The sequence below is a fragment of the Mobula birostris genome, chromosome 7, assembly GCF_030028105.1.
Source record: "Mobula birostris isolate sMobBir1 chromosome 7, sMobBir1.hap1, whole genome shotgun sequence".
NCBI lineage: Eukaryota > Metazoa > Chordata > Chondrichthyes > Myliobatiformes > Myliobatidae > Mobula > Mobula birostris.
Genome location: NC_092376.1, coordinates 113,060,498 through 113,084,356, shown reverse-complemented (window position 1 = coordinate 113,084,356; position 23,859 = coordinate 113,060,498). Strand labels below are relative to the sequence as shown.

The 23,859-nt window shown below is 36.9% G+C and overlaps 1 protein-coding gene across 1 annotated transcript in view; it reads left to right on the top strand.

The window, feature by feature from the left end:
- LOC140200376 (matrin-3-like) overlaps positions 1–23,518 on the top strand; it is a 69,108-nt gene extending 45,590 nt beyond the window's left edge. The window contains exons 6-15 of the mRNA XM_072263613.1: positions 467–540; positions 3,563–3,700; positions 4,795–4,926; positions 7,236–7,376; positions 9,413–9,544; positions 9,991–10,043; positions 12,018–12,432; positions 14,066–14,396; positions 16,024–16,145; positions 20,415–23,518. Of these exons, the coding sequence (XP_072119714.1) occupies positions 467–540; positions 3,563–3,700; positions 4,795–4,926; positions 7,236–7,376; positions 9,413–9,544; positions 9,991–10,043; positions 12,018–12,432; positions 14,066–14,396; positions 16,024–16,145; positions 20,415–20,480 (1,604 nt within the window). The 3' untranslated portion in view covers positions 20,481–23,518. The remainder of the gene's footprint in view (positions 1–466; positions 541–3,562; positions 3,701–4,794; positions 4,927–7,235; positions 7,377–9,412; positions 9,545–9,990; positions 10,044–12,017; positions 12,433–14,065; positions 14,397–16,023; positions 16,146–20,414) is intronic.
- Positions 23,519–23,859: the final 341 nt, after the last annotated feature.

The following is a 23,859-nucleotide window of genomic DNA, read 5'->3' as shown; positions in this document are numbered from 1 at the left end:
TTGTTGTAATCAAAATTAATCAGTTCTCTTTTCTTTATTATGTGGTCAACTATGTGAATTGCGTAGTGTTCAGATCTATTTGCAATGGCTGAGATAATGCCGACACACTGGAATTCATTCCAGTTTGGTCTGATCAATACCAAGTCAGATCTATGCCACACAGCTGCCAGGGGAAAGCAAAATATATAATCTCTCTAGAGCACTTAATGACATGTTTTATCTCCTGCCATCAATATTCTGGTTTTACCAATCATCAAAACTAACTGGAACTGTTGCATAAATGTTCAAACTATGCAGTTATTGTTATTTATTTCTGTCATTTGAAATGTGATGACTGACATACTTTTTCATCGAAGCCTTCTACATTTACATTATTTCAAGAGTTAAAATATTACAGATGAAAAATATTTTTAAAATTGAGTGATAAATAGAGGAGCTGTCTATTACATGATTCTTTCTGTTTCAGTATCCAATAGGAAAGGTCCTATGGATAACAAGCAAGGGAACAACATTCAGAGAATAAAGAAGCCCCTCCGAATGGTTAGTGTTTCATATTCTTGTCAACCTGTTTTAAGATTATAACATTTAATTTTCCAGAGGCCTGAACTAATCATATAATAGATAAGTAAGATTGCAATCTTTTTACTATCTGTAGCAGTGTTGCATGGAGTTCGACAAAGTTGGTGTAAATAAAATATCTGCTGTTATCAGCAATATTGACTTGCATTTATGTAGATAAATGATAAGATGTCCAAAGGTACTTCACCCAAGATGTTGCATAGGCATAAGAAGTTACTAGGAAAGATGTCCAAAAACTTAAAGTGATTTATTGCTGAAGTAGTGAAGCAGGAGGGTTTAGATAGGGATTCTAGAGATAAGGATGTGGTGCCTGGTGTTGAAACATTTTAAAAATTCAGCCTATATGAGCAGTCAGGATTGAATGAATACATGTTTTTAAGGTTGCAGTGGGTTAGAGGTGGATACAGGTTCTGCTGTAGGGACACACTGTTTGCTGATACAATGTTATAAAATATGAACTCTAGAGTAATGGTCAAGCTAATCTAATGTTAACAATGTTTTGAATAAGCTTAAGTTTATTGGGAGTTTAAGAAGAGTACCTGTATTGGAGTGGTCAAAAAAGTAACAGATGCATGGAAGGATTTAATAGTGTATGGCAGCGGTCCCCAACCACTGGGCCGCAGAGCATGCGCTACCGGGCCGCGAGGAAACGATATGATTTGGCGATATGAGTCAGCTGCACCTTTCCTCATTCCCTGTCACGCCCACTGTTGAGCCATTACCCGCGCATCGTCCATGTCAGCGCGGGAAGGAGATCAACTCCTTGAGTTTGCAAATGACGGCGGGCTGAAAAGTCTGTTTGACATAACGTCTCTGCCGGCATTCTGGATCAAAGTCAAGGCTCAATATCCTGAGATAGCCACTGAAGCACCGAAAACGTTGCTTCCGTTTCCAACATATCTGCGATGAATATAACAAAAACTAAATTGCGGATTAGACTGGACATAAGGATCCCCATTCGAGTATCGCTGTCCCCCATCACCACTCGATAGGACTGTCTTGTTGCAGGAAAGCAAGCCCAGGGCTCCCACTGATTCAGCGATATTGGTGCGTTGCAATGGTTTTATAAGTTCATACGGGGGAAGTATGCGCTGTGTTTAATATCCAAACGTTATTTAAAATGTTATGATGCTATTGACTTATATAACCATATAACAATTACAGCAGGAAACAGGCCATCTCTGCCCTTCTAGTCCGTGCGGAACGCTACTCTCACCTCGTCCCACCGACCTGCACTCAGCCCATAACCCTCCATTTACTTTCCTGTCCATATACCTATCCAATTTTTCTTTAAATGATAATATCGAACCTGCCTCTACCATTTCTACTGAAAGTTCGTTCAACACTTAGCTCCCCTGTCCTCCCCTGATAATTGACTTATCGCTATATTCATGCGAGGAAAATGTGCTGTGTGTTTAATATTAAATTCGTTAGATAAAGCCTTTTAGAAACGAAATTGAGTGTATTAGCCACTTACCACCGATATTCCGGTCGTGATTAACACCCCCCTCCGAACAGAATCGCCAAACACGATTTGTGGAAAAATAATCGGCAGGTGCACGCATGTGCACTGGTGCCCGCGCAAGGCTTCATGGTCATTGTAGTCTTTCTTTGGGTAAACGCAACGTATTTGACTGCTACTCTTGTCCGTTGGCAACCATTCCCCCCCCCCCCCGCAAGAATATTGTCAACATGAAACTGGTCCGCACTGCAAGAAAAGTTGGGGACCCCTGGTGTATGGGATGAAACATGGGCAATGTTGAGCAGCTTTACTGCTGTGGAAATGAGTGGATTAGTGATGACACTGACATATGTTTTGAAGTTTTCCACAACACGTAACATGCTATCAAGCTGTCTGCTTGAGTTTCACCCTTGCTAGGAAGTAGAGTTAGTCAGATGGGGATGGGATGGGGAGAATGGCTGCAAAGCTGAAAGCTCATCATTGTAACTAATTGGAAGAAATTTTGCTTCTCTGGTGCTGGTTGTCTAGCTGCTTGAGAAGTGGAAGAATCAAAAGATCTGGTAGTTAATTTTCACCACAGCATTCATGGCATATAGATACAGAATATGTTGGAGTTGCCATAGACCTGGGTTAAGCCTTCGATACTGGGGAAAAAAAATGTAGTGAGGCCTTTGAGCAGAAGATTGGGATGAAGGAAGATTAGAGGTTAGTAGTCAAGCTACTGACAAGTACTTATTTATGGATATTTATAGGATCATCTGAGCAACAGTTGTCACACTTTGGTCCTGAACTGTCTCCTCCATGCAGTTGTGCATTCTGACTGAAAGAATATTAAGAAGTGGAAAGTTAGGGTACTGCCACCTTCACTGCATTCTTCATTTTTGACAGTGGACACATTTTGCAGGAAGATTATAAACTCTTTCCAAACATGTAAAGCTTAATGTCTATTTCACGCTAGTCAATCCATATGTGTAATAAGGTTCTGGAAACAGTATTAGTATGCCTGTTCATTTTGTTAAATTTGTAGGTAAAGTATTCTATATATACTTTACAAACTCAGGTAATTTAGTTGAAAGCTTTTAAAATGTCCTTCTGAACAACAGCAAGAAGCCAGTGGATTACAGTGTTCCATTTATTATCAATGTTAAGAGGTCTAGGAAAGTAAGAAAAATTAATTTATTTAATAGCTAATAGCTCAGGTGGTCAGGATTATCTCCAAGGATATTTAAAACTTGCAATATAAAGAGGCTTTTAACTACAGATTTTGTATTCTTGTAAAAGTGAATAAATTCAAATTTTATTAAAATCTAGGTCTAGAAACTAGAATTACATTTTGACAATCAATATTGAACTGACTAGTTTCAAATTTAAGAGAAAGGGTCACAGTTGTGTGTACTAATTGAAAATGTACTTACTGTCTTTATCAGTGATAGTTTGCACATTTAGTGCAAGATTAAAGCACATTGCCTAAGATGTACTTTGTGCTTAATGTGTTTTGCTGGTTTTTTTTTACCTTCTTAGAATGTAAATGATGAGCCTGGGCGAGTGGTTCACATTAGTGAGTTGCAGCGAGGTAGATGTATGAATCGTGACTTAATCAAACTGGCTGAACCATTTGGAAAGGTTACCAACTATTTGTTGATAAAGTCAAAGGGTGAGGTGAGTACAAATTGTGAGTATGTTATTTTACTTGCATTATACAGGTTGAATACCCCTTATCTAAAATGCTTGGGACTTGAAGTGTTTCAGATTTTTTTTTTGATTTTGGAATATATAATCAGATAGCTTGGGATTGCTATAATTTCCTATTCTGAATTTTATGTGCCACCAGTAAACAGTCTTTGTGTTACTCTTGCTCATCACACATATATACTGATGCAGCTGCTCAGCTTGTTAGATTTTCATCAGCGATGATCTTTGCTAGCACATCAGTGGATTTATTTGCTGCATCATGATCAGCTTTATCACCACATCTTTAAAAATTTAATGTTCTGCTTTTTCTTAAATTCCTACAACCAGCCTTCTGAATATTCATGATTACCTTCAATTTTCAGTTTGTCGTGATAGATATTTGCTTGTTTCATGATCTGCATGCTGTTAGATGGCATATGTTGACTCCACTGATCAAGATCTTCATTTTTTGCTTTATGCAGTGTTTCTCTATTTTTCATTAACTTCTGTTCATTACATATATGAGGTCATTTCTCAGAACTGTCTGGTGTGCTGAGACCTGCACATCGCCTGGGAACCTTTCCAGAGTCTTGTGGAATTTTCCATTTGTGATGTCATCTCAGCACGGATTTTGGATAAGGGGTACTCAACCTGTATTACATTTAACAAGAATGTAATAATTATTCCACATTCATGTGTATTAAATTCATATTACAAGCTAAGTGAAGAGAGCAATTCATCTTAAGAAATTTGACTAATAAGACCCAGTGTAATTATAAATTGGGGAGAAAAAGCTTTTCAGCTCGTCAAAACTTGGACCTCTCACCCTCAGCATAACTTCAATGATTCTCTCAACAGTTCTGGTAGGAATATTATTTTGTGTATAAAATTGTTTCTCCAAATTGTGTGAGCATTACAATCTCTTTCAGAAACACCTGTGCTAATTCCAGTCCACTGATTGTGATTTCCCGTTTTTCCTCTTTACATGATACTTCGTCATTAAATTTGACTTAGTCATACTAAAAAAATAAAGATGATTATGAGCATTGATGTGCCATCATTGTTTATGCTTTTAATTTCAGGGATTTGTGGAGTTGGCCTATCCTGAAGCAGCTCAAGCCATGGTGAAGTTTTACCAGATGAAACCTACCTTTGTAGATGGCAATGTCATTAGAGCAGAACTGTCTCAGAAATATAAAAAGTTGACATTTAAGGTATTTTATGGACAAAAAAAGTTATCAGTTTCATCAACATTTGCACAGGTTTCCTTTACTCTGAATATACTTTTATTTGATAGAATTTAGAACGTCAGTAAGAAATAGAGAAATAAAGAAATAGGCTGCACTTCAATAGCTTGGGAAGGAAAACGATAGTGTAATAAAACAGCCTGTGGGTTGCAAACTACTAATGTAAAACCTCGGTATTTTTCATGACATTGTAATTGCAGTGTGCTGCTTTAAGATTCTGCAAATTGTCTTGTAATTGAATTATATTTTTATTGACAGTTGAAAATAAGCTTTTACTATTTATTGATTGATGCATAATATATCAAGTTTATTCATTGCCCTTGTTCTTGGATAGTTGAGGTCATATTTTGGGAAGTGCTGTCAGGATAATATAGGCAAGTAATTGTGTATTTTGTGGTTGTGGACTCTGCTTGGTGTGCCAGTGGCCGAGGGAGTGAATGTTTAAAATGGTGGATAATACCAGTCAAGCAGGCTGCTCAGTTTTACGTGGTGTCAGATTTCCTGTGTTGTGTGTGATAGTGGAGTTCTGCATGTGGAATGTGCTCCAGACTTCTGCAATGAGGATGCTGGAAAGACTTTGGCATGACAGGAGTTGAGTCATCTGCTGCAGGATACTCAGCTTCTAAATTGGTCTTGCAATATATTTATATGCTTGGAACAAAAATATTGCAGCTTTTGGAAATCTGAAACAAACAGAAAATGCCAGCAGAATGCAGGAAATCAGGCAGCATCTGTTGAAAGAGATTCAGAGTTAATGATTTTAGGTGAAATACCTTTGTCAGAACTGGAAAAGTGAGAAAACGGTCTGATTTAGATTGCAAAAAGGATAAAGTGATTGTAGAAAACAGAGAGGATGTCTGATAGGATACAACCCAAAGTTGTCATGGCAAATGTTACTCTAAATATTGACATGTTAGAGACAAATAAAAGAAATAAAAAGGAATAATTCAGCAAAATAAAAGTCTGGTCATCAGAATGCATTGATAGAAACTAGACTCTTAGGGGTGCAAAAATTGGCAAATCTGTAAACTTTTTGTACTTCAATTAATAGTAAACAGCCAAGGTGTTTAAAAATGTTCCCTTCATTCTTACAGGCATAATTTATTATTTAAGTCAAGTCTTTTGAATGTCTTGTGTCATTTTTGGGAAGTAGAATATCTGCAGTGAAATGTGAAATAATTCTACAAAGTTCTTTGACAGGTCTGAAGACAAATACTTAGGATATCTGTGGAACAACATTCGAATGCATAATCAGAAATTAGAACTTGGTGACAAAGGTCTCCTAGCATTTGTTCAATGCCATATTCAGCCTATGTACGGCTTCAAAGATTTAATGAATACAGGCAAAATTCATGTGTCACTTGGTGGCATGTGATCGAATTTGGCTAATTATTTTGGTGCTTTCGTGTGGCAGAAGATCCATAGAGTAAGAATGTTGACATTTTTATGAAAGTATTGGTCCATTTCAAGGCTCTGCTTCAATGAATTAAGATTCACTCAATTTCAAGGGGAACGTATACTTGCAGCAGCTAGATATCTGAGCAGAGCTAGGTTCAGGAGATATCTCTCATTTTCAACAGAACAAGCTGATTGTCTTGAAAGTGTCCCAAAGGAAGCTTGAGATGCGTTTTAACAATAACACAAAACCGAAGTTAATGAATGAATTCAAGGTTTCTGGCATTTTTAGGTAAAGGCTTAATTTTGGAGTGTACGGGAATGTTACAGACAAAACACTTATAATTCGTAGACAACAAAAAGGATTTCTTGTTGTGGTGATTTCTTCCCTTGAAGTTAATTCTTTCTGTCCCTCTGAACATTAGTCTCTTTTTAGTCTGTAATGTAGCTGCCTGAAATAGTATAAAGGATGCAAATACATCACTAACTGGAAAACATATTTCAATCAGTCAGCTATTTTTGTGTCAACAAATTCTGAACATTACAGAACTTCAAAAGGAGTTTTAAAAACGGAGTTTTAAAATATTGCTATATGATTGAAGCCTGCTCCTTAAATATTCCCACTTAGAAATTTATCACTGGCAATGTGTCAAATGCTAGTGGGATATTTGTCTTGTAACATAATTTGTAGTGATAGTGTTCAACATCACAGATTACATTTTTAATTCTTAAACTTGAATGTTTGATCAACCACTCATTTATGATACAATATTTTAAATAATAAAAATGGAATGCTTTTGTGTTAACTTCGACTTGAATTTCCCACAACTTACATATTGGGGATCAGGTGATTTATATATTTTTCCTTCATTTACTTGTAGGGCAAAGAAAGTGAAGAACGCAGCCGAGTGGTTCACATCAGTAACTTGCCTTCTGTTGGCTACTCTGACTCAGAAATTGTGCGCCTTGGTACACCCTTTGGCAAAGTGACCAACTACCTACTGATGAGAGTTAAAAATCAGGTACTGAAGTATTTCACCAACAGGTAGTTTCATGGTGCAGCATATTGATGCATTTTCTAGGATTGAGTTCAGTTCGAAATATTAACATACAAAGAAATATCTGAATTTCACCAGCTGGCATAAGTGAGAGTAAATTTATATTTCCATACTGTGATGTAGTTTCCACAAGAAACTTAAAATGCTTTCTCTTACGAACTCCGTGCAAAAGAGCATTTGCCATGTTGTATATTTCTTGGTTTTGCTGCTTCATTTTGTTAACATTGATTAGGTTTGAATCATTCAGATGGCAGTTTTTCTATTTACAATGACATTTAGTTTCATTCAATATTTAATTGCTATTTCAGGTCTTTAGCTGAAATGACTTATTATTTACAGGGTGCATTTTAATTGCAAATTTGCTGTCCACTGCTCTTGGCTGTCATTTAAGAGATTATTTTGTTTCATTTTTGGAAATAGTCAATACCTGCAAAGTTGACTTCCGTTGCCTTTCAGGTGATGGTGGCTGCCACCTCGAAGAATTGCAGTTTATGAAGTTGTAACAACAATAAGTCAAAATAACGCACACACAAAATGCTGGAGGAACTCAGCAGGCCAGGCAGCAGGAGTGCGGAAGGGTTTTGGCCCAAAATATCGACTCTGCTTTTTCCATAGATGCTGCCTGGCCTGCTGAGTTCCTCCAGCATTTTGTGTGTGTGTGTGTGTTGCTTGGATTTCCAGCATCTGCAGATTTTCTCGTTTGAGATAAGTCAAAATAAGTTGAAATTTGAAAAGAGAATTAGATGAGATATTCTTATAGATCTCACTATTTAGAAAGAAGATGCTGCAGAGAAAGCCATCAAATAGCTAAATAATAAATGACTGTTAAGTGATCTGTATATTTTTACACCTCATTTTTGTTAGGATGGTCTAGACTTTTATAATGGATTGTTTTTGTTTTCTTGCCAATATCAAGAATGTCTATAAAGTATACTTTGTTTTATTTTTCATATCACACAACTCAGCTGGTCAAGCAGCATCTATGGAAGGAAATAAACAGTTGATGTTATGGGCTGAGATCATTCATCAGGACTTAAAAAAGGAAGGGACCAAAAGCCAGAATTAAAGGGTGGGGGGTCGGGCAAGGAATACTAACCAGCTGGTGATAGTTGAATGCAGGTGACTGGAAGAGTAGGTTGATGGAGGGAGGAAATAAAAGTGACAGGAGCTGATAGGTGGTAGGGATAGAGTGCTGAAGAAGGAATTTGATAGGAGTGGACAATAGACCGTGGAATGGAAGAAAGACAGTGAGGAACCAGGAGGTGGTGACAGTCATGCGGGCAAGAAAGAGAAAAAAGGGACGAGAGGGGCACCAGAATGAGAGAAAATGGGGGGGGGGGGGGCGGGATTTGATAATGAGTAAAAACATCATCCTCTGATTACATAGGGCCTTGATGAGGCTGCATGTGGAGAATTGTGCATAGTTTTTGCTCTCCATTGGAAATAATGATGCACTCTGTGGAGGGAGAATAGCAAAGACTGGTTCCTGAGATGGCAGATCTCTCATATCAGGAGACGTTAAGTAGGTTGTCTCCATTCTACAGAATTGAACAGATTGAGAGTTAATCTCGTTAACATGTAAAAAGAATGCTTGACTGTGGATACAGGGTCGATGGCTAAAATCTGACTAAAGCCAGGGCTAAAAATTTAGAAATTGGATGATGTCTCAAAATACCTTTTTAAAACTGGGAAGTGAATATTTTTGTTCAGTTTAATGAATCTTTGGAATTCTCTGTTGTAGAGGCTTGGTCATTGTTTGCAGTTAACACAGGTTTCTGAATAATAAGCTAACATATAGGTATAATACAGAATAATGCTATTTAGTGGAAAATCAGCTCTGATATTGTGCTGTGATAGAGCAGGCATGAGAAGCTGAGTGTCTGGTCCTGTTTATGCTTTTCTTTAATAGCTTGTTATTCTTGTACCTTTTTGGATTTCTGGTGTGGTGAAGAACTCACTAATTGAATTGGTCATAATTATGATCCTTGTATCAATTACAGGCTTTCCTAGAAATGGAAACACACCATATAGCGATGACCATGATTGAGAAGTTTAAGAAAGTGCCTCTAATGTTCCATGGCAGAGAACTGAAAGTATATTTGTCGCAAAAGTACAAGAATCTTGTGTTGAGAGTAAGTAATGTGATTAACGTTAAGTAGTCATAAGAAGACAACCCAGACAATACTTACTCTGCGCTTGGACATCTAAAAATAAGTTTTAATTTGTGTAGTTATTCTGACATTATTCTCTTCACCAAAAAGTATTTAGCTGCACCCTGAATAGAATTAGTATTGTTCCACGAGAAGCTGATAAAGTACTGAATGGTAATTTAGCTGAATGGTTTTGGCTATATTTACAAAATGTTTTGTACAGTTAGTGCATGCACTTTGACTAGTTCTTGCCTTTTGTCAAAAAAAAGAAATCGACTGTCATGTTTGATGTGGGATGTTATTCTCTTGACGAGCAAATAACTTGAACTGTGTGTCGAGGATGTTCCCATTTAAATATGAATTATGTATTAACTACGAATTAATTTGTATGCTTCAAAAAGGAACTTAATGATTTTGATTCCTTTCAGAAACAAAGTCGGGGTGTTGACGAACTGCTTGGAACCAGAGAGCGAGAAAACCGGTAAGTTGTGCACTTAAAATCGTAAAAACTGAAAGCTGTTCAGTTGATGGAGATCTACTTTTTATTAGAAGATGCAGCAACAAGGCTGCAATTTCAGATAAAGTTTTAGACAAAAATAGCCATTTAGAAATGTAAGCAGTGGCATCATATCTACAGTTGATTTGTGTTGTGGCTTTTTGAAATATCAATTTAGTTTAGTGTGTTAGTGCAGGCAGTTAACCAGCACCTTTTTAATTTTTTCAAGAAACATATAAAAGAAGGACAAATTTGCAATCATATGGTGCTTTTCATAACATTGCAGCCATTTAAGTTATTTTAAAGTACAATAAAAAAAATATAGAAGCCAGTGTGAGCGCAGCAAACTCACAAATTGCTCCAGATTCTTAGTGTAGGATAAGTATCAGACTGGACATTGGAAATAGATCCCCTCCTTCAATTTGAAATATTCACTTGGGAGGAAAGTTTATTGCTTTAAAATGTCATTTAAAACAGATAGAAATGCACCCTTCTCTTGTCAGTTTCCAGTTGTTTTGCTTGAATCTGATCTTGAATCAAGGTGGCTCTACCAAGGTCAGAGTTGTTAGATTTGTTTTTGTTCTTGCTTTCTGCTATCTTTTTAAAAGACTTGCAAATACAGTACTTACAGTACAGCTTTTTGCAGCATGTGCAGAGAGGTAGAATTAGTAAGGATAAACACATTGCCTCTTTTCTGTTAAAAGTATTACTTTAGGATTTATAACCTTTAATGGAATTCCATTTGAATAATTATGTAAGAAAGAAGAATAAACCATTCAGTTCCTTGATCCTCCTCCGTCATGCAGTAATACCAAGGCTGATCCAGTCATAGCCTCAGCACAGCCATCCAATGTGCTCCTCATATTCCTCAACTCCTTGTCGGTCACCACCTTGAATAACTCTGCTTCCACAGCTGCCCAGGGTAGAGTGTTTCAAAGTTTTACATTATTCTGAAAAGTAGTTATCTCAGTCTGAAATAGGCAGCTCTTTACTCTGAAATCCTGCTCCCTGGTCTAGATAACCCTACCAGAGGAAAAATCCTACCATCCCTCCCATATGTTTCAATGCAACAATACTTTTTCCTAAATTCAAATAAATGTGGGCCCAGCTTGCTTGATCTTTTGTTGTAAGTTAACCACCTGGTCCCAAGAATCAGTTATGAATCTTCTCTGCAAAGCCCATTAATACAAGCACATTGGTCCTGAATGTGAAGACCAAAACTATATACAGTGTTCCAGGTAACATCTTGTAAACATATCAACATTTCTCTATTTGATATCTTTTGCAATAAATATTGACATTTCATTAGCCTCCCTAATTGTTTCCTGTATGTCCATGGTAACTTATTATGTATCATGTACTGGGGCCCCAAGTTCTTTTGTACTGAAATGTTTCATAGTTCACTCTATTTAAGTTATGCTTTGATTTTCATTCTTCCTTTCAATGTGGCTAATCTCCATTTTCCTATTTTATACTCCTTTGCCAGCTTATCCAATCTTTAAACCTATCCGTATCTTTGCAGGCTTTTTGTTACCATACCTTGCTTACCCACCTAATTTTGTATATTCATCTTTTTTTTAAATCAACTCTAATAGTTGTTACACTGTAATAGAGTAATAGACAATGTTAATTAACAATGAACTATTTAACCATTCTCTTTAATGTTAGTTATTACCTATTAGCACTAATTTTATTCTCAATCCTTTGCACTCTTCTACAGTGTCCCTTTATGTGGCACATTATCAAATGTCTTCCAGAATGTTTGCTGAGTCTCTCCATTCTAGACCCTAAAATCATATTTCTGTGATTGAAAGCTACCACTGTTGAAAGCAAACGTTATACTGTTCTGGAGTTCATTGTGTTAGAGCTCTGATCTTTTTCTTTAAGAATGCACAAATGGTATAGAATGCCTATAAATATCCAAAAAAAATTTTACTTTTTTTTCTGGTTTTATTTCAGAAAAAGGGGTCGTTCTCACAGTCCTCCTTCTAAAAGAGCACGGTCTCCTAGCATTAAGAGAAAAGCTCAAGAAAAATTGAAAAATTCTCAGACATCGGATCATGACAATTCACAGACGGGTTCTCCTTCAGTTGAAGAAGGGATAGATCAAAAGCAGGTGGAAGGAGTGAATGTTGCAAAAATAAAATCACTAGGTGGCCCTTCCACAGACACGGAGAACTGTGAGGAACCTGATGGGTCAGCAGACATTCTGTTGCCCTATCACGAGTCAATGAACACTGAATCTGAACTTAGCGGTAGAGAGGGTGATATGGAGGTGGAATTGGAAGGAGAAATAGAAATTGGGCATTTCAATGAAGACGAAGCTAGTGATGCAGAATCAAGCTTTCAGACTGCAACACAATTATCTGAAAAGGTAGGCATTCAAAGTTTGAAAGGGTTGGATTCTTGTCATTTTAGCAAAAATTGCAGCAACTATTAAAAATAACTCATTTGTAATTCACTATCATAAGAAATATATAAAAATGAGTGGTTTATGAATTCATGATCTTTTTTCTTAATTTCATTGCTTTTGGTTTCTAGTCTATAGGTATTGTTAGTAAAATGTTGGGAATATTTTGTAATGGGTACAGATGTTCAAGTTGCTACCTACACTCAGTGCTTGTGGTGCCTACCTTGTATTGATGTGATCCAGAAACAAAGCCTAAAGTCATCTTCGTGAATAGAAGTGTGTTGCAAACAGCAACTAGATCTTGGGCAATGAATCTGGAGATCATGCTTCTGAATTTAAAGTTGAATTGGATAGGTATATGAACAGGAAAGGAATGGAGGATTATGGACTGAGTGCAGGTCGGTGGGACTAAGTGAGAGTAGCGTTCGGCACGGACTAGAAAGGCCGAGATGGCCTGTTTCCGTGCTGTATTTGTTATATGGTTATATGAATTGAGACTGCTTGGTATTCTCATTTCTCTGATATTGGAGAGGTTTAAAAACACTAAGTAGGCTTGAATACTCTTTTTAAAACTAGTTTTTAAAAAATCATTTAAGCCCAGGAGATTAATGAACCCACAATGAGATAAAATAATTACAAAAATATGATCGTGATCCCATTTAAATCAATATACTGTGCTATACATAACATCTACTACTAGCATCAAGGCCCTCTGTCCAGTACATCAATGCACCGCTGGTGAATTTTTTCTGAGTCCTGCGGATGGAGAAGGTCATCGCATGCAATGAATGTGACCTCAAGCCTTCTCTGATTTGCATGATGAAATGTACATTTGGAAGAGAAACAAGTGGAAATCTGGTCTTCCTATAGTAGGAAATTATCCAGAGACATTTTACATGAAATAAACCTGTTAAAGGCTTTTTTATGTTGTATGACACTATGCCTCTAAATCTCTTTATTTTAAAAAAAAAGTTCAGCTCTTCACCCTCTTTCACAGTGCTACTGGCAGCTGAAGATTCTTGAATGAACAGCTGCTCCCAAGCTCCTTAGGGAAGCACAACTGATGTTGAAATCACTGAATCTTTTTCATAATAATGCTTCATCTTCTGGAGGATGATACAATGAGCCTTTTCTGTTCAGGAAGATTATTCTTTATGGTCACTGTTTTGTATCAGGTACCCTAGGGAGAAATAATTTATTTCCTCTTTTAGAAAGACTGAAATCTAATTCCACCAAATAATTATGTGCAGAAACTATAGACAATTGCATCTTTATAGGTTACCTTTAGGTTATTACTTTTGATGGCTGGGTTCAATCTGAAATACAGTTATACCCAAAAGCTTCTCTCCCAGTTTCTCAGTGACCATCAGTTTCAAGCTTTTCTGGAATATGCAGTATATAACTATAGTTAAGCAAGCTCTAAATTTTATTCAACCCTCCCACCTGACAGGAGATCATACCTTAATTACCTGCATTATTACATCTATTATTTTGTTGTCTTAGTTTTTAAAATGGCTACATATCTATAACTGTAACTTCTACCTTATATTATGAAATGTTAAGATTTCATGAACAGTCTTGTGATTATTTCCTTCAGAGACCAGAAGGCATTAATTGCCCGGAATATGTGGAGGAATTCTGTGCCCTGAATGAGATGGATGATTCAAGTGCTGTTCTTCTGAAGAAAGTGAGATCTGTGCCAGGAGACAAAGTAGATGCTAATTTTATCAAAGATGAACAAGATGCCAAAGGTCAAAGTTATGATGCAAGATACAGCATGGATAAAAACACTGAAGTTGATGCTCAAGGTGATGATGGACTGATGAACAATCCCACAAATGCAGAACCATCAACTGAACAGATTAAAACACTCTCTCCTGTACCAGATGAATACAGGCTTGGGCCATATAAGCCCAACAATCCTGTAGGTAAGATGATAAAACATTTCTAAAAAGATTTCTGAAGTTTCATTCTGACTCATCTGCATTGTAATTCTATCCATGCCAAATGCCATTTTGTGGGTTTCCTCAGATTAGGTTTAATTTAGTTTAGCAGACTATAATGTTTTCGATCTTCTGACAACAAAAGAGATTGGTCATTTAATGTTACAAGCCTGTTCCACTGGCGCTAACCAAGAAGAGATTTTAACAAAATGAAGCAAGAATTGCTGTTTGTGGAAGGGAACTTCAGACTTAAACTACATGTGTAGACGGTTCTAATTTCACACCTGAAAGGTTTAGGTCTCGTTTTTAAGCACTGTCCAAGTAGTAGGTTCCTCAACCAACAGAAGTACTTCCTCTCTGTCTACTCTAATAGTTTCCCTCATTCTTTGTAAACTGGTTGAAGCATTTCAAAATGTTCTATCTTTGAAGGAATAAAATGCTTTCTCCCTTGTAGTATTTGTTAAATCTATTTTCTCCTTTAAGGCTGTATATTCTTCCTGACGTTGGGTATTCTGACTGACTTAAAATTGCTTGGTACTCCAGGTGTTGTGTAAACCAGGACTTTAGATCTGCAGCATCAGTTTGTGTTTGGCCCACCAGATATTAAGGTTTTGTTCAGGTTATTAAGGTTCCTAAATGTTTTATTTTTCTATACCTTTAGATACATTGATGATCAATGTTGATGGACCACAATTTTTTATTTGGACTTAACTGCATCATTTAGTCCAAGATAGCTTACCTTAGATTTGCCTATATTGAACTTTGTTTACCACAGTTTTGCTCTTAATCTATTAACTTTCTAATTTAATATTCCATTAGTACTGGCAATTTTGGATAAGTGCTTTGTGTGCAGTGATACATAACTTTCTATATTTCTCATCTTATGAATACGGTGAATATTTTTGCCCACCATGTGCGAGACAAAATAATTGTGATTGGATAGACCCCATAAATTCTTTAATTTTACATATTCTTTTCTTACAATGCACCAAATATTTAATTTAAAGGTTTTGTACTCCTTGTTGGATGGTGGGATGAAGATACATCTATACCAAAGAAGGTGTAATTCCCTGAATTAGCCAAAAGGTCAACCTTTGACAAGGTGTAGCACCTGTTTAGCCCCAATAAGGGTTACGTGAAGCAATGGGAGGAGGTGGTGGATGGTCATATGAGCAGCTGATGCATATCATAAATCCTGCTTATACAACCACTGATGCCGGGCAGACAATCTGAGGAGTATTGATAATGGCTGCGGTCACCCATCTTGTAAAGACACTGCCCAGAAGGCAATGACAAACCACTTCTGCAGAAAAAATTGCCAAAAGCAATCATGGTCATGGGACCATGATCGCCCATATCATACAACACAGCACCTTATGCCTTATCTATATGATTAGCACCTTGCATTCTTATTTCATTGTATTGGTCTCAATACCTTCCAGTGCCTGCAAGTACTTAGTTTAAATGTTTTTGATGAATTCTGAATGATTGTAGGTTCTATTTGGTAAATGTGATGCATCAGCTATGTGCTCCACCATCACCTTTACAGGTTTTGTACTATACAAAGGAAACTGCAGGATCAAGAAGACTGACGTACTTTGCTTTCTTTCAGGATTAGATTATGTGGTTCCAAAAACAGGCTTCTACTGCAAACTCTGCTGTCTCTTCTACACCAGCGAGGAAACAGCAAAACAAACTCATTGTGGCACTATTGAACATTATCAGAGACTTAAGGTAAGTTTGATTTTGTTTTAGGTGAGCAGTTTTTGCTACCATTCTACACTTCTGTCACTTTTTCAAAAAATAGTGTTACGTATTCACACTGGGATGTGCATATGAAGCATAGAATACTAACCACTTTGTGTTCGCAGTCATGTAACTGAATGAGGAGTAAGATTTAGTTACCTCAGGATATGAAGCACTGCCTCCTTTGATCCTACTGATGTTCTTGAGAGTCTCACTGAGTTAACCCTGTCAGTCAGCATAAGTAGGTAACTGCAGAAAAAGGCCAGTCAAACTTCACCAAAAATCAGACACAACTTTTGTATGTGAAGGATGATATCGTTTGAAAACAAAGTGCCACTTAGTTGCTGGTCATTGTTCAATATTGTTTTAGAACCTACACTGCTACTTGAGTTATTCCATTTATACTCACCAAGGGATAAATTGACTGCTTGAAATTATCAGTCCTTATCCTGTGCTGTGAAAAAAGATTTGATTCATTTGTTATCTCATTGTGTCATTGAAACATCTTGCGTGACACAAAATGCTTGATTTTATGCAATCTGAATAGAATTCAGGAGACCATTCTGTTTATCACATCCATGTCAACAGCGAGGAATGAAATCCAATCAGCCCCATTTCTCTGCTGCTTCCTGTAGCCTTGTAAATGACTTGCTCTCAAGTTCTTTTTCTTTTAAAAGTCTTGCTCCTACCATAGGCATTGAGTTCCATAGCTTCACCAATATCTGCATAAAAATGGACTTTTTAAAACAAAAAGCAATATTTCATTGCTTGCACTTAAAATTGTGTTCAGATTATCTAAAATGTTACCAAATTATGTGTCCTTAGGCCATTTGGCCCATTAAGTCTGCTCTGCTGTTCCATCATGGCTCACTTATTATCCCTCTCAACCCCATCCTCCTGCCTTTCCCCATAACCTCTGACACCCTTACTAATAAAGAACCTATCAACCTTAGTTTTAAATATACCGAATTACTTGGTCCCAACTGCCGTCTGTGACACTGAATTCCACGGATTCACTCATTAGCCTCTGGCTAAGAAATTGCTCCTCATCTCTGTGTAAATGAACACCCCTCTATTATAAGGCTCTGCCCTCTGATCCTAGCCTCCCCCACTATTGGAAACATCCTATCTAAGCCTTTCAATATTCTATAGGTTTGATGAGATTTCTCTTCCCCCCCCCCCCCCCCCCCCATTCTTCTGAATTCCCAACAAGCACAGGCCCAGAGTCATCAAATGTTCATTGTGCATTAACCTTTTCATTCCTGGAATCATTTTTGTGAGTCTCCTCTGGACCCTCTCCAGTGCTAGTACATCCTTTCATAAATAATGGGCCCAAAACTGCTCACAATACTCCCAAGTGCCATCTGACCAATGTCGTATAAAGTCTCAGCATTACATCCTTGCCTTTATTTTCAGACGTCTTGAAATGAATGCTAACATTGTATTTGTATTCTTTACCACCAGTTCAATCTGCAAGTTAACTTAGGGAATTCTACGAGGACTTCAAAGTCCCTTTGCACCTGATTTCTGAATTCCTCCCCTCCCCACCCCCTCATTTAGAAAATAGTCTACACTTTTATTCCTTCTACCAAAGTGCATAAGCATACACTATTCTATCTGCCACTTCTTTTTGCCCATTCTCCAAATCTGCCTAGGTCCTTCTTCAGATTCCCTGCTTCCTCCACACCTCTGATTCTCCCACCTATCTTTGTATTGTTCGTAAAATTGGCCACAAAGTCATCAGTGTCATCTTCAAAATCATTAATATATCGTATAGCCTGAAAAGAAATGGTCCTAACACTGACCCTTGTGGAACACCACTAGTGACCAGCAGTCAACCAGAAAAGGTTCCTTTATTCCTGCTCTTTATCTCCTGCAAATCAACTAATCTATTCACGCTAGTATCTTTCCAGTTTACCATGAGCTTTTATCTTGTTTAGCAGCGTCATGTGTGGCTCCTTGTCAAAGACCTTCTGAAAATCCATATGAACAGCATCCACTAACTCTCCTTTGTCTATTCTACTATTTTCTCAGAATTCCAACAGATTTGCTGAGTAAGATTTTCCCTTAAGGAATCCATGCTGACTTTGGCCTACTTTTTTCATCTGCCTGCAAGTACCTCGAAACCTCATGCTTAATATAGGGCTCCAACATTTCTCTCACCACTCAAGTCAGGCTACTCTAACTTCCTGTCATTTGCAAGCCCCCCCCCCCCCCAAATAAGAGTGGAATGACATTTGCAATTTTCCAGTCCTAGGGAACTATTCCAGAATATAGTGATTCTTGAAAGATAACTCCTAATGTCTCCACAATCTCTTAAGCTTCCTACTTTTGAAACCTGAGGTCTATCTAGTCCAGGAGACTTGCAGTGCTTTGAAAAGTGACTATTACAACTAGGGATTTTGAAATTTAATTTAAGTTTTATCTGTGAATCATTTGCTCCTTTTTCACAGTACAGGCCAAGAAAAAGGGGAAAATTGTAAAGCATGAAAATCTAAAAATCCAAAAACTGAAATGTCAGTAGTTCAAAAGTATTCATTCCCCTTGCTCAGCATTTAGTTGAACCACCTCTCGCAGCTATTATAGTCTGTAGTCTTTTATTAAGTCTCTATTAGCTTTCCACAGCATGATAGAGCAAGATTTGCCCAATTCTCCTTGCTAAATTGCTCAAGCTGTGCCAGGTTATTTGGGGAGTGGTGGTGGACAGCAGTCTTGAGGTCTTGCCAGAGATGTTCGATCAGGTTATGGTCAGGACTGGGCCACTCCAGGACATCAGTTTTCTTCATTTGAAGCCATTCTGTAGTTGTTTTGGTTGCGTGCTTTGGGCTCTTGTCCTGCTGAAAGATGAACTTCCTGCCTGGTTTAAGCTTTCTGGCAGAGGCATTCCCATCAATCCTGACCAGATTTCCAGACCCTGCTGCTGAAAAGCATCCCCATAGCATGATGCTACCTCCACCATACTTCATAGTAGGGATGGTGTCACCTGACTGATAGGCAATATTAGATTCACGCCATGTGTACTGCTTAGTGTTGAGGCCAAAAAGTTCCACTTTAGTCTCATCCATTCACAAGGCTTTCTTCCACATCTATACAGTATCTTCTAATTGATGCTTTGTGGGCAAGGATATGCTTTTATTTTTCAGCTGCTTCTTGCCTCTCTTCCATAAACACCCTTTTTATGCAAGGCCTGAGAACTTATGGAGTCATGAACTTCATTTCCAGTTGCAGCCACTGACTTCTGCAGCTCCCTCAGAGTGACTGTTTGTGTCACTCTCTTACATGTGCCATTCTTCTCTGGCAGCTAAGTATAGAGAGGCAGCCTGACCTAGGCAGTACAGCTATAGTGTCATATTTTTCCCACTTTTTCATGATGGACTGCACTGGTATCTTCAGTGACTTTGAGATGGTCTTGTACTATTCCCTAGATTTGTGCTTCTCCATTATCATTTCCCTGTTTTGACTTGAATGCTGTTTTGTCTTCATTTGGATTTGGTCTGTTGAAAATCTACCTTACAGAGAGGGGGTATTTACAGCGTACTTATAGTCACTGAGGAAACAGCACATATTACAAAAAAGTTACAAAGGGGATGAATACTTTTTCAGCCTCTCAATTTTGGTTTTTAATTCTTTTTGTATATTGTTGACAGGTTTTAGAACTTTTCTTTTGATTTGACATACACAATGATTTGTAGATTAGCTCAAAAACATGTTTAAAATTTAGAAAATGGACAGTAAAGTTGTGGGATCTGTATAGTACTTCACGGTACTGTATCTTCCTTCATATCCTTTCAGCTTTCCAAGCACCTTCTCCTTAGTAATAGCAACTACACTCACCTCTGCCCCCTAACACTCAAATTTTGGCATATTGCTAGTGTCTTCCACAAAGAAGACTGATGCAAAGTACTTATTAAATTTGTCCACCGTTTTATTGTCCCCCATTACTATCTCTCCAGCATAATTTTCCAGCAGTCCAGTATCCACTCTTGCCTCTCTTTTACTCTTTATATATCTGGGAAAAAAAACTTGTTTCTCCATTTTTACATTATTGCTACCTTACCTTCATATTTCATCTTTCCTTTTATTGCTTTTTTGGTTGCCTTCTGTTTTGTTTTAAAGCATCCCAATCCTCCCACTTCCCACTGACACTATTTGTCATTGCAGAGTTAGTCTGCTTTTGGTGCCACTCAGAAAAAATTGACTTTTTTTGTGGCAAAGGCCACTTTACTGTTAACACGTATTTACTTTGCATTTTTAAAGAAAGTACTGGACAAGCAAGCTATGGAATACTGGAAAGGAAAACAGCAGCAAATCATTCCAGAGTGACAGCAAGAACCTTCCAACCAATGAGAAACATATTTCCAGTATTACTGAAGATATTGAACCTTAACCCTGAGGACATGATCTTTTACTAATTTAAAACTGGAAATGTTTAAATGAGTCTAACGTTAAAAAACTTAAAGCTACAAAAACATTTTGAAACATTAATGATATGTCAATTTTTTCATGTTCATTTTTAGTTTTAAAGCTTTATTAAATGTATCCCTACTTGCAGCAGGCTATCTATTCTGAAATCCAGTTACCAGTAGCTCTTTCCCATCTTTTATTAGTATTTTGAACGTATTTTTTTTACTGAGTTCTGTTTCTCATCAGTAAACTTACACACTAAAGTAATGATGATGCATTCAATGGTAGTAATATAAAAGTTCAAAATCTTTTTGAAGTCTGGACTTAACCATGAAAATAGCCTGGTCCATCAAAATTTTGACGCATTGATCCTGTTTAAACCACTGAAATTTGTGAGGAGAGGAACATTTTAACTACTCATCACTGGTCATGTTTTATCAAACTAATTGTAACTGATAGTGATGGAGTAAAGGAAATCCATTTCAAAAAGTGAAATTAAAATTAATGAAGGGTTTAAAGAAAATAAATCTTGTCCATCGTTGTCCCTTGCTGGTTAAAATTGAAATTGGAGTTCTGTTAGTTATGTTTCAAATATAAGTAGAGATTTCATAATTTGGATCTGTGATACACTGGACCAACACTTCAATCCATCCATCTCAATCCAAACTAAGTACATTTTATTAAAAAGAATGTCCTTAAGTGTGTCTATATTTGAAAAAGGCACCTGATAATTGTTTTCTTAAAATGTTTGTCTATAAATAGCAAATATTGTCACCCTTAAATGTACGCCATCATAGATACTGACTGTTCAAGAGGTGCATTTGAATTTGGTGATTTCACCACCCCACTTGAATCATCCTTCCTACCATTGATGAGCGTGGATTCTTGTGAAAATCTATTTTTCCCCTCAAAAAAAGTTTTTACTATTCTGTTTTTGTAAGAATGTTGAAAAACCTCATTCATGTATATTAGGTTACAGATTACACTCAAGAACTGCGGTGATAGTTTTCCAAATATTACTTGTTATATTACTTATTACTTGGGAGTTTCTTTAAACCGGAAAATGCGTATTTCTTACCGAGTACTGTCACATAGAGTTTCATTAGGACCAAGTGATCATTTAATATGATGGTTAAATGTTATGGAAAAAAACATAATTATAGAGGTTTTAATTAGTGGAATAGCTTTCTTTTTAAGATTACAGTTGTGTTAATTTTAAACTGTATGTGAGGTGTTGCAGTTTCTGCCAAGTCCTAAAATAACATGGAGAGCTCAGTGAATCTGGATGAACCAACAAACTAGTTCTCAATACAAGAATAAAAAGATGTGTACTTTGAAAGTCCCCAATACTGTCATTTATATTTCTAGACTGTAGACTTGGAATATTGTTCACAACCTCTGGTATGGTCAATCTATTTGGCTTCTCATAATATAATTTGCTCATATATTGAAGCAAAATATTTCATGAGTGCCTGGTGAAACTGGGACTTCTATAAAATATAACTGCCTTCACGAATTTAGCTATTGGGATCATACCTGCATGAAAGCCTGCAAGATCTGGAATGAAGTGATAGGGTTACCTTGCTAAATTTACTCCCACTGTTGTCTGTGCTCTATCCATTTTGAGTAAAAGCTGTCAAAATGAATAGTTAAGAGGCACGAATTACAATGATTGCTTCAGATCTTGCACATTATCTGACAGCCTATATAATGCAACCAAAGTTTAGATACTTGTGTTAATTATGCATCAGAAATGTCATGCATGGCCTTAAAGTTACTATGTAAATTCTTGAACATATTTAAGGCTACTTGAGATACTTTTGGCATTAATAAGGAAAAAATATTTCATGAAAACTTAAACAGCTCAAAATAACAGTTTCACAGCATTGGACTATTAAAAATCCCTCAAACATTTTTTTTTCTTTCATTAATTGCACCACTTTCTAAATACTATATGGAGTATTTAGAAAGTGCATATAAAATTAACACACAAATATTTTTCTTTCTATGTGGAACATAACAGCTAAAATGAACATTTCAAAGTACTGCTCCAAAAGCTATGGATTATTGTGTTTTGTAGCTGATATGGTGTCAAGGATGAGAGATTTCTGTCTTGCTGTCCTGAATTTATATGAAGTGACATGTTAGTTTCAATTTGTCCCAGAGTCAAAACCAGGTTTTTGTTTTCATCAGCACTTGAACTCAAATTCTTGCTTTTGCATTTCTTAAAGCAAGCATGCTTCTAGAACTAAGAGTGTACTTGTAGACTTCTGAGATGGTGTTGGTATATTAAAGTATTCAGACGTATTAAATCATTGCCAATTACAACTGTGATGTATTCTTGTTTAAATCTGTGGTCTTTAGTACAGATATTGTTTTGTATTCAAACCTTAAACATAGTTCCTTGGTTTTGATCTATTATGAACCAAATGCAATACAAAGAAGCCTTGGTAGATCACTTGCCTTCCAAACAAGGGTTCAGAATTAATGTGCATGTTTACCATGCCTGTTACTAGAATCAGTCTGCTTTAGCGGGAACATTCTCACATCTTGTGCAGCATGTGGTGAGATAAAATTTCTGCTTGGGAATGACTGATAGCTCATCTAGCTTAAATGGACTTCCCAGGTAGAAAAAGCCCAAGTAAATGCTGTACTAAGCAGAAATCCTTCCTTGGACAGCAAGTTACTCATTGAAAAATGGGCAGTGAAAGAAGTGGACTGGCTTCCTTTGATTTCATATCTAATTGTTGTGTTGTTTAAAATTGTTTGCTTTAAACCATTTATTCAACCTTGATGTGTCTAGGATTAATTGGAAAACATGCTTTAAATGATAAAATGTGAAATTGTTGGTTTATTTTGTTTGTTTAAAATTGTGCTGTTGAGAGGGTTGGCTGGGATGAAGAGCCTGTTATACCTGAACACTACACAATAAAAACTTTTATATAGTTATTGTGAAAGATGCTATTAAAAGAATCATCTTGATTTGTTTTAAAACTGCTAATATATCAAAGTGTCAGAACCTGAACTGCTGACAAATAGAGCAGTAAGAATGTGGGCAATGTTTTATGTAGGGTAAAAGCGTAAAAAAAAATCCTGCTATACTAGGTTGGTTCCACTGTTCTGTACTGAATTTGAATGCCACATAGAATCCAAGTGAGTAATCCATTCTAAAGCAACAGGAATTCTGCAGATGCTGGAAATTCAAGCAACACACATCAAAGTTGCTGGTGAACGCAGCAGGCCAGGCAGCATCTCTAGGAAGAGGTACAGTCAACGTTTCAGGCCGAGACCCTTCGTC